Source organism: Mytilus galloprovincialis, chromosome 4 (assembly GCF_965363235.1).
Source record: "Mytilus galloprovincialis chromosome 4, xbMytGall1.hap1.1, whole genome shotgun sequence".
Taxonomy (NCBI): domain Eukaryota; kingdom Metazoa; phylum Mollusca; class Bivalvia; order Mytilida; family Mytilidae; genus Mytilus; species Mytilus galloprovincialis.
Genome location: NC_134841.1, coordinates 12476224 through 12491412, shown reverse-complemented (window position 1 = coordinate 12491412; position 15189 = coordinate 12476224). Strand labels below are relative to the sequence as shown.

General features: G+C 31.9%; 1 protein-coding gene across 1 annotated transcript in view; it reads right to left on the bottom strand.

The window, feature by feature from the left end:
• Nucleotides 1-15189, bottom strand: part of LOC143071382 (putative E3 ubiquitin-protein ligase HERC1) — a 91273-nt gene that overhangs the window by 7753 nt on the left and 68331 nt on the right. The window contains exons 70-73 of the mRNA XM_076245635.1: nt 14062-14231; nt 2792-2957; nt 667-743; nt 166-337 (exon numbers count right to left, since the gene is read on the bottom strand). Coding sequence (XP_076101750.1) covers nt 166-337; nt 667-743; nt 2792-2957; nt 14062-14231 — 585 coding nt within the window. The remainder of the gene's footprint in view (nt 1-165; nt 338-666; nt 744-2791; nt 2958-14061; nt 14232-15189) is intronic.

The window sequence follows — 15189 nt, the reverse complement described above, 5'->3', positions numbered from 1 at the left end:
AAATTCTTATAACAAGTTTACTTTTATTTGTTTACTGTCCCCACTTGATATATTTACATCATTATTTTGTAAAACTTGAAGAGTCACTACCAAATATTCTTTAGATTTCTCTATATTTAAAATTCTTGTAAAAGATTACTATCTGACACTTAAATTTATAGGTACCTCTTCTAAATCTTCAATTCTAAGTGGTATCCCAACCAAAAGTTTCCAAACACTTGGTGCTAAATGTAGATCTAATGGTTTCTTAGTTCTGACAGCCACACCAAATAAGATGCCCATAAATCTAAACATAGCTAGATCTTCATCTGAGTTCAGTGAGGGATTTAAAAGAAACCTAGAAATAACAAAAAATATTAACAATATTGTAACAACAGTGATAACAATATGTTTTCACTTATATAAATAAAACCTAGAGAGCTCTATCTCAATGTGAAAGACTAAGACAAATGAAACATTCATTAAAACACTGCATTTCAAATTAATTTAGAATATTCTTTATCTGTTCAAAGATCCTTGTCAATAATAATAAAAAATTGCACCCTTGTATATGTTATTTCACCATTTCAAGACTTTAATCAAGATATGCGTTTTGATTTATCCTATTGTTTACAAAGAAATATGTTGTATTTATTGACAATGTCTTCAAACGCAAAATATAATTACCTATCCCTGTTATTGCCAGACTCATTCAAACAATTTGGTGTAGGAATCAGATATGGTACTACCCCAGTCTCTAACTCCTGCAAAAATAATCAAAGCACTGTAAGCGCTATAGGCAGTTAACCAAAAATCTAGGCAAACATAATTATGAAAATTGTGGCAATCATGAATGTTGCTTGAATTGTTTTTAAAGAACAAATATTAAACATTAATATATTGTACATTATGGTCATTTAATGAATTCATCATTAAGGCAAATAATTCATATTTTATCAAGGTTTTCAAAAGCAAGGCATATATCAAGTATATTTTTCATGGTCATGATTCTGCAGTGGTACAAGTTCGAAATGATTGCAGTTTTTCTAATTGATAGTTAACGTTGGTATGAGTTGAATGTTAGTAGTTCAAGTTGACTTAGTACGAGCTTGCGAAAGTATGAATGGACTTGCTTCCCTGGAAAGAAAACTGAGTTTGTGTTCTATACTACAAAAGTTATGAGACACAAATAAGACAAATGTTTACTACTACAGGGATCAAAGGTGAGGTCTGACTGACCTACCCATAGTAAATGTAAATGACTCCTGCCTTCACTCCAAGTCCATGATGTCGAAGTTTGGAATAAAATGACAGGTAATTATAAAACAGTTGATCAAACATTCAGATTCTTGGGCTTGACATTGGGAAAAGTCGGATCCAATATTGTAAATGTATTCACCTCCATTTTGTTTTCAATGTTGTTTTTGTCAGTCAGATATGATTTTACTCGAATTTACACATTTTTTGTTGGGAATTTTCTGTATAACGCTAGTGGTTTAACAAAATGAACATCCATGTCATGAATAATAATGATGAAAATAAGTTTTGAGATCATTTATTTGGAACCTTTGGTAAAAAGGTTTGCAAAGTTATTTTTTATTTTGGAAGGTCTGTCGGGCGTAGCTAGTAACCAAGTCCAAAGTCAGACTTCAAAAGTGGAAGGTCGAGGACCTCAAACCACCACTCATTTGAACCCTGTCACCAAATTAAAAAGCTACGAAAATTTCGTCTTCTAATTTGAAATTGCCGCCAACAGCATGAACAATTGAACTATTTTAATAAACTACTGACGTAGTTGGCTACGTATTGACGACAAACAATATTCCTACGACTTTTGATATTTGGGAAATATTAACTACTTGTCTTTAGAGATTTTCGGCGATTAAATATTTCATACATTTGTTCTATGACATCTTAGCCAAAAGCTCAGGGGATAATAAACTACGTAAGAATTCCTAATGTGCTCTTCTCCCTATGTGCAACTTCAAAACTTTTGGGTGGTTCGACGATCATTTAAGGTTTTTCTGGTCATATTTTTTGTAATCCAGAATTAAAAGTATGAAGAAAACTGTTCAATTAGTAATAGATAACATAATGTCCAGCTAGATAATAACAATGGCATGTATTTCAGCCTTTATTGGGTAGAACACAAATCTAGGGTGCTCGCATAAGGCAGCTTAACTGCCTAAAAATATCTGCAATTACACTTTTGTATTATAAATAATCAGTCAAACAGTAACTTTGTTTGCATAGTTAGTCTGTCCATCTATAGTTAACTTCATATGGACTAATGAGATGAATGTTATCATGAATTGTCACTGTGAAAGAGAATTTTCAAATTTTATTACTATTTAACATCTTACAGATGTTTTTCACCCATACTGAGACTGTAGATGAGCTGCTCAACGTACACATGTGTTTAGCAAATTATTGCCTATATCTTTTAATATACAAAGCTCATCAATAAACCTCTGCATACATGCCAAACATTTCTCCCCATGTGTCTTGAATAAAGACAGTTTGATTAAATATCCAATGAACGAAAACAAAAGTTTACAATAACTACTTAAGATTCAGCACCATTTGTGGTCATCCATCATTAGAAATTTAAAAGTCTACTTTGTCATGTTTTGTTTTCATTTTCATCATTTTTTCTTGCCATGTTGTTCCCTTTCTTTCCTATATTTTTTCTTGCCATGTTGTTCCCTTTCTTTCCTATATTTTTTCTTGCCATGTTGTTCCCTTTCTTTCCTATATTTTTCATTTCCCACTTAGTATCTTCTATTCCTTTTTGTTATAAACCCAATGTTACCTGACACATTTCTGTGATTGTATCATCAAACACACCACCAGCATCATCTGCCCCTTCACCTATCAATTTAACCTTCCATGCTCTAGCTGGTAACCGTAAGTCTTCCTGTCTTAACTTCACAACCTGTTGTCCTATCTGAGTATAAACTGGTTTACATTTCTTTCCTCTATAAAAGTACAGATTTTATTTTACAATAATAAAAAAGAACAAAAATTAAAAATACCAGAAAAGTTGTATGGAGAGGTTCTTGACTTCAAATGACCAATAGTTGTCAAATATGCCAATTCTTATCGGCAGTGTGCATATCCCATTATTCTATTCATTTGGATTTACAACGTAGGAATTTGTAAATTTTAGGGATTTTCACAAAAAAACAAAGGCTAAACCTTTGATAAGATATTGCTAACAGCATTTATATTTACCATGGTCAAATATGCCATGCCCCCACACTGCACATCTACATTTTATTTCCTCATTAACTACAAAGTTCAATTAAATTCTGAAGTTTGGTTTAAGAGGAGTTGTGATAACAAACTCTCACAGTAGTTAAATTTAGGTTAAAATTGTAAGTTCAAAAGGCACAAAAATAAGAATAAATTAAAAACCAATTGTTCAGAGAACCATTGATGGTCTTTCCACCAGTAATGATTTTTTTTATATGAAAATATTTAAATTTGGTTTTAAATGTCAATTTCAACGTCAAATGACAACTTATTGTACGCTGATTCAAAAAATATAAGGTTTCTACACAAGAAGATATAAATAAGGGAGATAATTTTCTACTTCCGGTTCAAAATATGTTACTTCCGGTATTGTCTTATAGTTAACTTGACGCTGATTCCAAAAATATATGGTTTTACATACTTTTACAACAATTTATTACAAAAATTAGCTACTTCCGGTTTACAAAAGGTCACTTCCGGTTAGCTTTTTCAACGTCATATTGCTTGCAACCTAATGCAAAAAGTCTGATAGCTTTAACATGAATACATATGAGGTAAAAGCAAAGGTCAAAATCTAGAACGTTAAATTAACATATGACCTTGAGCTCAATTTCAGGTCATAAACCAAGGACCTCAAATCAAAAGACTCTAGGTATTTACTTTATATTGTTTATGAGTTATATTACCATACAACTGATATTAGATATAAAAGGGGGGAAAACTCGCATCAAACATCTACTTATCCTTTCGACTAAATTTATGTGTAACTACATGTCGCGACTAACAATTGTGTGAAAATATTTTGTCGATATCTTATAAGATTTCTAAAAATGAGAGATAACAAGCCAAATTCAAAATTTTGAACATGACCTTGACCTTTGACCTTGACCTAATTTTCATTTTTTTGAACCAAGGACCTCAAATCAAAAGACCCTAGGCCTCTATCACTTATGGTTTACCAGTTAGAAATGCATATTCTAATATCAAACATAAAAGGGGGGAAAACTCTCATATGGAATCTATATACGGCTTCGGTCAAAATAAAACAGAACATCCTGAGGATGTAACGAGCAATTTGGAAAAATAAATTTGTCGGTTTCTTATACGGTTGCGAAGCCTTAGAGATAACAAGAAAAACAGTGTTCGGGGAGATAACTCTTATATGGTAAAGTATTCGGTTTAGCAGAGTTGGTTTCAAAAGCGTATAAACTGTTCGATATCATATTCCAAATTTCTAAGCGACATCTTGCAAAACAAAAAAACAGCGAAGGAAAAAAATTAGGCGGAAGAAAAAAAAAAAAATTAAAAACCAATTGTTCAGAGAACCATTGATGGTCTTTCCACCAGTTAAGACCTTTTTTTTTATATGAAAATATAAAAATTTGGTTTTAAATGTCAATTGTACCGTCAAATGACAGCTTATTGAACGCTAATTCCAAAAATGTATGGTTTCTATGGAAAAAGATATAGATAAGGGAGATAATTGTTTACTTCCGGTTCAAACGATGTTATTTCCGGTATAGTTTGATAGTTTAAGTGACACTGATTCCAAAAATATATGGTTCTATATACTTTTTCATTAATGAAGTACAAAATATAGCTACTTCCGGTTTACAAAAGGTCACTTCCGGTTGTCTTTTTCTAGATCACATTGCTTGCAACCTAATTTAAAAAGTCCCAAGTCTTGATCATGTATACATATGAGGTAAAAGCAAAGGTCAAAATCTAGAACGTTACATTTACCTATGACCTTGAGCTCAATTTCGAGGTCATCAATCAAGGACCTCAAAACAAAAGACTCTAGGCCTCTACTATATATAGTTAATGAGTTGTATTACCTTACAACTAATATTAGATATAAAAGGGGGCAAAACTGGCATCAAATGTCTACGTACTCTTTCGACTAAAATCTACGTGTTACCACATGTCGCAACTAACAATTTAGTAAAAATAATTTGTCGAAGAGTTATACGGCTTTTGAAAATGAGTGAAAATAAGCCAAAATCAAAATTGATAATATGACCTTGACCTTTGACCTTGACCTTATTTTCATTTTTTTGGACCAAGGACCTCAAATCAAAAGACCCTAGGTCTCTATCACTAATAGTTTACCAGCTAGAAATGCAAATTCTTATATCAAACATAAAAGGGGGGATAACTCTCATATTGAATCTATATACGGCTTCGGTCAAAATAAAACAGAACATCCTGAGGATAAAACGAGCAATTTGGAAAAATAAATTTGTCGGTTTCTTATACGGTTGCGAAGCCTTAGAGATAACAAGAAAAACAGTGTTCGGGGAGATAACTCTTATTTGGGAAAGTATTCGGTTAAAACGAGTTGGTTTCAAAAGCGTATAAACTGTTCGATATCATATTCCAAAAATCTAAGCGACATCTTGCGAAACAAAAAAACAGCGAATGAAAAAAATTAGGCGGAAGAAAAAAATCAAAGAGCTGAAAGCTCTGAAGAAAAATGACGCCACTGTCTCTAATATTGGGATAGTTTTTATGCAAGTCTTGATTTTCACATACCGTAATTAGTTTAACAATGCAACATGTATCGTGAGCATATAATTGATATTCGTATATGTGTGTGTGTGTGAAGTGAAGGTGACAACTGGCTGGTTTTTTAAGACAAATGAATAGGTCAAGACTAGCTGAATTGTACAAATAAATACCGTAGAAAGGCTTGTATATTTCTCACTGGTACATAGTCTGAATCTGGGTCCGTTCGCTTCCATTCACGTTTGCGCCCACTCATTTTCACCCCTTTCACTTTCACACCCTACATGTTCGCACCCAATCTTAATTGGTTTTGTGTTTAATAACTCTGTAAGCAAGTGTTTTCTTATAAGTATAATTGTTGTCATTGTCTCAAAATAAAGTGAGACAGCAATTTTTTTTTTGTGTTGAATAAATCTTAATCATGTTTTGGATAAGGTATTGCTAAAAATAATAATAATCCTTTCTAAATAAAGTGGTATTTTGTCAACGTTTTATTTTGTGTTGAATAACTCTTAATCATGTTTTGGTTAGTGTATTGCTATAACTTGTTTCATTGACTTGTTTCAAAATGAAGTGAGATTCTGACTATGTTTGTTTCTGCGTGTTGAATAAATTTTATCATGTTTTGGTTATATTAGTGGATTGCTATATTTTGGTTTCTATGTTTTATTGTTTCGTTGTTTCAGATCAATGGGACCAAGCTGTTAAAAACAATTATCTTTTGTGTTTTTTCCTTAAAAATCTTCAATGTTTTACTCATACCAAGCTATAAATACATTCAGTATTTACACCAAAGCAATTTAAAACAACAACCATGATTTTCCAATTATTCAACTTGAATTTGAATTAAAATTGGGCGCGAATGAGTGGAGTGTGAATGTGTGAACGTGTAGGGTGCGAAAATGTATTGGGCACAAACAGACCTGATACCACACAGTCTGAACCCCCTTCTCCCACAAAATATTAAGTAAATAATCTTTTTGTTACTGCTATCAAAGGTCTAATGAAACTCAGATAGTTTCAAACATTTGTCAAAGAATTCTAGTCAAACTGGCACCTAGTTAAATTGGCACCTGGACAAATCAGCACCTGGTTAAAATCGACACCTGATATAGTCAATTCGTCACCCATGTTAAATATATATTTTTAACAGTATTTTAAGCAATAGGGTAAAAATAAGAAAGGGGTTGCCAGAATTTTTTTCAGTATTTAAGCAAAAAGAGTTAAATACTAACTTTCACATTTTTGGGTGTTCATGTACATTTTGTATATATTTATTTTTCTCAACTAATGACTTTTTTGGTGTATTTTTAATGATATATATATATATATATGAGTAGTCCAAATAATTATTACGTCTGGCAAGGCTTTTTTAATTTTATTCTGGAACACCTTCCTATGACCGCAAGGCTATGTTAATTTCCAATAATAAAATAGCCTTGCCAGACGTCATAATTATTTGGACTAATACATGAGATATTGTGTATTTTTCTGCATTATTTTAACCAGTTGAGCATTTTACAGGATTGTTGGTTTAATGCTGTTTAAACTTTACTGAAAAACAAACACCTTAAATTTGCTAATTATTTGGCATGAAAGTTTGATTTATTGAAAGGGACTCATAGTTTTCCAATTTATTTTAATAGTTGACTTGTTTTTACAATTACACAAATTGTCTAATTGTTAAAACAACAGCTTTGGTAAGGGCTTCGTTGTTTACCTTTATACACTACATATTCACTTTCGTTTCGTGGTTTACCAAAATACACAACAACATATTCACTATGTGCTTGGTAACAGTAATTAATTAATTGAATAGAAAATATTATAACAAATATTATTGGATGCCGAATTGACGTCGAAAAGGTGCCGATTTGACTAGATGCCAATTTAACCAGGTGCCGACTTGACTTGTACGTTTCAATTCCTCTGCGATCGTTTGCGGTATTTTCTTGAGAAAACCTATTTTCCATCATCAAAGAGAAGAAGAAACTGCTTTAAAATGATTCTGGAACGCTTCATGATTGTTAAAATAAGTTTAATTCACTCAAAAACAATTTTAAAACTTGCGATTAAACAGGAAGTTTCCAAAGCACGTGTAAAAGAAGAAATTAACCGGTGAGAGTGGAAATCCGTATATGACAGATATCCCTATAGTACGACTTTGAAAGTAAAACAGTTCAATCCTTTTGTAAAACAGAAAGTAAAACAGTTCAATCCTTTTGTAAAACAATCTTTAATATACCTATCACATTAATGTTTGAAGGGTCTTAAGCTTATTCAAACCATATAAGTCGGTATGAAACAGCAAAACGGAATGAACAATAATCGATTACGTTTTGTAGTTTACAAATTCTAAAACTGGTTCCCGTCAAACTACAACACTTTGTTCGAGTGTAGTGGAATACAAGCAAAAACCAGTGTAAACTGGGTCCTGGCTGATTTAATACTACACAATGATGCATAATGATAACACAAGCAGATTCCAGTTTGTATGGAAAATAGGAAATACGAAACCAAGCGCGGTAGGCAGAGAAATGTAATGAAGTTCAGGTCGGCAGTTATGGAACAATGACTGCGTCATTTTCCAAAAAAAAATAATAATTAAAAACCAATTGTTCAGAGAACCATTGATGGTCTTTCCACCAGTTAAGACCATTTTTTATACGAAAATATTAAAATTTGGTTTTAAATGTCAATTGTACCGTCAAATGACAGCTTATTGAACGCTAATTCCAAAAATGTATGGTTTCTATGGAAAAAGATATAGATAAGGGAGATAATTGTTTACTTCCGGTTCAAACGATGTTATTTCCGGTATAGTTTGATAGTTTAAGTGACACTGATTCCAAAAATATATGGTTCTATATACTTTTTCATTAATGAAGGACAAAATATAGCTACTTCCGGTTTACAAAAGGTCACTTCCGGTTGTCTTTTTCTAGATCACATTGCTTGCAACCTAATTTAAAAAGTCCCAAGTCTTGATCATGTATACATATGAGGTAAAAGCAAAGGTCAAAATCTAGAACGTTACATTTACCTATGACCTTGAGCTCAATTTCGAGGTCATCAACCAAGGACCTCAAATCAAAAGACTCTAGGCCTCTACTATATATAGTTAATCAGTTGTATTACCTTACAACTAATATTAGATATAAAAGGGGGCAAAACTGGCATCAAATGTCTACGTACTATTTCGACTAAAATCTACGTGTTACCACATGTCGCAACTAACAATTTAGTAAAAATAATTTGTCGAAAAGTTATACGGCTTTTGAAAATGAGTGAAAATAAGCCAAAATCAAAATTTATAATATGACCTTGACCTTTGACCTTGACCTTATTTTCAATTTTTTGGACCAAGGACCTCAAATCAAAAGACCCTAGGTCTCTATCACTTATGGTTTACCAGTTAGAAATGCAAATTCTTATATCAAACATAAAAGGGGGGATAACTCTCATATGGAATCTATATACGGCTTCGGTCAAAATAAAACAGAACATCCTGAGGATATAACGAGCAATTTGGAAAAATAAATTTGTCGGTTTCTTATACGGTTGCGAAGCCTTAGAGATAACAAGAAAAACAGTGTTCGGGGAGATAACTCTTATTTGGGAAAGTATTCGGTTAAAACGAGTTGGTTTCAAAAGCGTATAAACTGTTCGATATCATATTCCAAAAATCTAAGCGACATCTTGCGAAACAAAAAAACAGCGAAGGAAAAAAATTAGGCGGAAGAAAAAAAAAAAAATAATAATAATAATTAAAAACCAATTGTTCAGAGAACCATTGATGGTCTTTCCACCACTTACAACATATTTTGATGTGAATATATTAAAAATTCAGATGATATGTCAGTTTCTATGACTTTATGATGTCTAAATATGAATTTGGAGCAAAGGTCAAAATCTAGAACGTCCAATTAACCTATGACCTTGACCTCAATTTCAAGGTCATAGACTAAGGATCTCAAACCTAAAGACACTAGTTCCTTAATATGTATGGTTCATGAGTAATGTCACTTTACGCATAATTCTAAACATAAGAGGGGCGAAAACTCCCATTTATTGTGTACGCACCCTTTCAACCAAAATTTATAAGTTACTACATGTCGCAACTAACAATTTATTAAAAATAATTTGGTGATAAGTTATACGGCTTTTGAAAATAAGTGAAAATAAGCCAAAATCAAAATTTATATGACCTTGACCTTTGACCTTGACCTTATTTTCATTTTTTTTTACCAAGGATCTCAAATCAAAAGACCCTAGGTCTCTATCACTTATGGTTTACCAGTTAGAAATGCATATTCTTATATCAAACATAAAAGGGGGGATAACTCTCATATGGAATCTATATACGGCTTCGGTCAAAAAAACAGAACATCCTCAGGATATAATGAGCAATTTGGAAAAATAAATTCATCGGTTTCTTATACGGTTGCGAAGCCTTAGAGATAACAAGGAAAACAATGTTCGGGGAGATAACTCTTATTTGGGAAAGTATTCGGTTAAGCAGAGTTGGTTTCAAAAGCGTATAACCTGTTCGATATCATATTCCAAAAATCTAAGCGACATCTTGTGAAACCAAAAAACAGCGAAGGAAAAAAATTAGGCGGAAGAAAAAAAAAAAAAATTAAAAACCAATTGTTCAGAGAACAATTGAAGGTCTTTCCACCAGTAAATATCTATTTTGATATTAGAATATTAAAAATCAGTCTAAAATGTCAGTTCCTATGGCTTTATGATGTAAAGATATGAATTTTAAGCAAAGGTCATAATCTAGAACGTCAAATTTACCTATAACCTTGACCTCAATTTCAAGGTCACAAACTGAGGATCTCAAATCAAAAGACCCTAGGTCTCTAATATGTATGGTTAATAAGTTATATCACTTTACGTATAATTTTAGATATGATCGGGGCTAAAACTCCCAGTCATTGTCTACGCACCCTTTCAACCAAAATTATTAAGTTACGACATGTCGCAACTAACAATTTAGTAAAAATAATTTGTCGATATCTTATAAGGTTAATGAAAACGAGTAAAAATAAGCCAAAATCAAAATTTAGAATATGACCTTGACCTTTGACCTTGACCTAATTTTCATTTTTTTGGACCAAGGATCTCAAATCAAAAGACCCTAGGTGTCTAATATGTATGCTTAATAAGTTATATCACTTTACGCATAATTTTAGATATGATAGGGGCTAAAACTCCCATTTATTGACTACGCACCCTTTCAACCAAAATTATTAAGTTACGACATGTCGCAACTAACAATTTAGTAAAAATAATTTGTTGATATCTTATAAGGTTCATGAAAATGAGTGAAAATAAGCCAAAATCAAAATTTAGAATATGACCTTGACCTTTGACCTTGACCTAATTTTCATTTTTTTGGACCAAGGATCTCAAATCAAAAGACCCTAGGTCTCTATCACTTATGGTTTTCCAGTTTAAAATACATTTCAAAATTTCAAATACAAAAGGGGAAATAACTCTCATATGGAATCTCGATACGGCTTCGGTCAAAATAAAACAGAACATCCTTAGGATATAACGAGCAATTTGGAAAAATAAATTTGTCGGTTTCTTATACGGTTGCGAAGCCTTAGCGATAACAAGAAAAACAGTGTTCAGGGAGATAACTCTTATATGGGAAAGTATTCGGTTAAGCAGAGTTGGTTTCAAAAGCGTATAAACTGTTCGATATCATATTCCAAATATCAAATCGACATCTTGCGAAACAAAAAAACAGCAAAGGAAAAAAATTGGGCGGAAGAAAAAAAAAAAAAATTAAAAACCAATTGTTCAGAGAACCATTGATGGTCTTTCCACCACTTACAACATATTTTGATGTGAAAATATTAAAAAATTCAGTTGATATGTCAGTTCCTATGACTTTATGATGTCTAAATATGAATTTGGAGCAAAGGTCAAAATCTAGAACGTCCAATTAACCTATGACCTTGACCTCAATTTCAAGGTCATAGACTAAGGATCTCATCCTAAAGACACTAGTTCCTTAATATGTATGGTTCATGAGTAATATCACTTTACGCATAATTCTAAACATAAGAGGGGCGAAAACTCCCATTTATTGTCTACGCACCCTTTCAACCAAAATTTATAAGTTACGACATGTCGCAACTTACAATTTAGTAAAAATAATTTGTCGATAAGTTATACGGCTTTTGAAAATAAGTGAAAATAAGCCAAAATCAAAATTTATAATATGACCTTGACCTTTGACCTTGACCTTATTTTCATTTTTTTGGACCAAGGATCTCAAATCAAAAGACCCTAGGTCTCTATCACTTATGGTTTACCATTTAGAAATGCATATTCTTATATCAAACATAAAAGGGGGGATAACTCTCATATGGAATCTATATACGGCTCCGGTCAAAATAAAACAGAACATCCTGAGGATATAACGAGCAATTTGGAAAAATAAATTTGTCGGTTTCTTATACGGTTGCGAAGCCTTAGAGATAACAAGGAAAACAGTGTTCGGGGAGATAACTCTTATTTGGGAAAGTATTCGGTTAAGCAGAGTTGGTTTCAAAAGCGTATAAACTGTTCGATATCATGTTCCAAAAATCTAAGCGACATCTTGCGAAACAAAAAAACAGCGAAGGAAAAAAATTAGGCGGAAGAAAAAAAAAAAAAAAAAAAAATAATAATTAAAAACCAATTGTTCAGAGAACCATTGATGGTCTTTCCACCAGTTAAGACCTTTTTTTATATGAAAATATTAAAATTTGATTTTAAATGTCTATTTCAGAGTCAAATGACAGCTTATTGAACGCTTATTCCAAAAATATATGGTTTCTATACAAAAAGATATAAATTAGGGAGACCATTTTTTACTTCCGGTTTAAAATATGTTACTTCCGGTAATTTTTTATTGTTTACTTAGCACTGATTCCAAAAATATATGGTTCTATATACTTTTTCATTAATTAAGTATAAAATATAGCTACTTCCGGTTTACAAAAGGTCACTTCCGGTTGTCTTTTTCTAGATCACATTGCTTGCAACCTAATTTAAAAAGTCCCATGTCTTAAACATGTATACATATGAGGTAAAAGCAAAGGTCAAAATCTAGAACGTTACATTTACCTATGACCTTGAGGTCAATTTCGAGGTCATCAACCAAGGACCTCAAATCAAAAGACTCTAGGCCTTTACAATATATTGTTAATGAGTTGTATTACCTTACAACAAATATTTGATATAAAAGGGGTCAAAACTGGCATCAAATGTCTACGTACTTTTTCGACTAAAATTTACGTGTTACGACATGTCGCAACTAACAATTTAGTACAAATAATTTGTCGATAAGTTATACGGCTTTTGAAAATAAGTGAAATTAAGCCAAAATCAAAATTTATAATATGACCTTGACCTTTGACCTTGACCTTATTTTCATTTTTTTTAACCAAGGATCTCAAATCAAAAGACCTTAGGTCTCTATCACTTATGGTTTACCAATTAGAAATGCATATTCTTATATTAAACATAAAAGGGGGGATACCTCTCATATGGAATCTATATACGTCTTCGGTCAAAATAAAACAGAACATCCTCAGGATATAACGAGCAATTTGGAAAAATAAATTCATTGGTTTCTTATACGGTTGCGAAGCCTTAGAGATAACAAGGAAAACAATGTTCGGGGAGATAACGCTTATTTGGGAAAGTATTCGGTTAAGCAGAGTTGGTTTCAAAAGCGTATATACTGTTCGATATCATATTCCAAAAATCTAAGCGACATCTTTTGAAACAAAAAAACAGCGAAGGAAAAAAATTAGGCGGAAGAAAAAAAAAAAAAATAATCAGAAGAAATCCAATAGGTCTTTCCACGGAAAAGTGGAAAGACCTAATAATAATCAGAAGAAAACCAATAGGTCTTTCCACGGAAAAGTGGAAAGACCTAATAATCAGAAGAAATCCAATAGGTCTTTCCACGGAAAAGTGGAAAGACCTAATAATCAGAAGAAATCCAATAGGTCTTTCCACGGAAAAGTGGAAAGACCTAGTAATAATCAGAAGAAAAGCAATAGGTCTTTCCACGGAAAAGTGGAAAGACCTAAATATTTTAATCATAATTGCCTCTCAATATGCACTTCTGAAAAGTATGTCCTTATCTACCAAGCTTCATTAACATTCTTATGTCAGAGTGATTGTAGAGGAAATTAAATTACTAGAACAGGACTGACAGAGTGACTGTAAATGAACTGGTCAAAAACATTATACCCTTTGCAACTGTGTTGCATAGGGTATATTAATTTTGACTGATATGTTTACCTTGTTGAGAGCCTTCTGACTGTTATCTGTGGACCATAGTTCTTGCCCTGAACCATAGTTTTACCTATAGCTCTAACCATTGGTAATGTGTATACTCTTGGAGATAACAACATTCTCAGTCTACCATCAATAATACCCTCCATTCCAGCATCATATCTGTTTAGTTCACTCTACAAAATATTGGTGTAAAGGAATTAAAGTTAGGAAATGAACAGATTTACACATGATATGCAATATTTATAATTCACTTTTAAATCCTACTCATTTTTTTCTTGTACTATTACTGTGCTTATCCAGTGACCTTTGGGGTATCACAATAGCAACGGCTCAAACAGTTTACCAAATTGCAGTTAGATTTCTTCTCCAACTAACTGATCAACTGGTAAAATATTTTAGCAGATTGCTCAAGTGAAATGTTGTTAGTATGAAGTGAGTGCTGTAAAATCAAAAGTAATACTTACCATCCAGATCCAGTTAGCTGATATCTTTGTCATTAGTTTCAAACACAAAAATTACTTACTATAGTATGAGTCACTGAATAAGAAGGTCTAATATTGACAAGGAAACTTCTATCATAAATAGATTTTATAAATAAATAGTTCAAAACATTGTTTTGTAAGTCTATAATTTATAGCTCCGTTTTCCAACAACAAGTTAGTGCATAATTGTAATTTGGATTTTTTGTTCTAAAGCAAATACTTATCTGCTACCATTAAAGGGAAATAATTTACATTACTGAAATCAGCAAAATTTTGTCACAATTTTTGTCTGACAAATATCAACATTCCTCATTTAATTTGTTTGTAACATTATTTTTATGATTATTTAACTTTCATCCTCTGTTTTGAAAAGAACAATGAAATTTATTTTTAAGATGATTAAAATTTTGAAAAAAAAATGTTAAAAACCTATTATTGAACACATTCAAAGTTCTATAAATCATACAAATTCCCCTGTAAATTAAGAAAGTATCACCAGTCAGTCCAGTAGTCAGTTATTTTATTTTTGACATGAATTTTTATTGATATGGTAAAATTATAGATTAACAGCTGTTTTGCAAAACTTTGCATTGTTCAAAGTACTAAGGATTCTCTACCATGGAGCACAAGATAACTTATAAGCAGTATT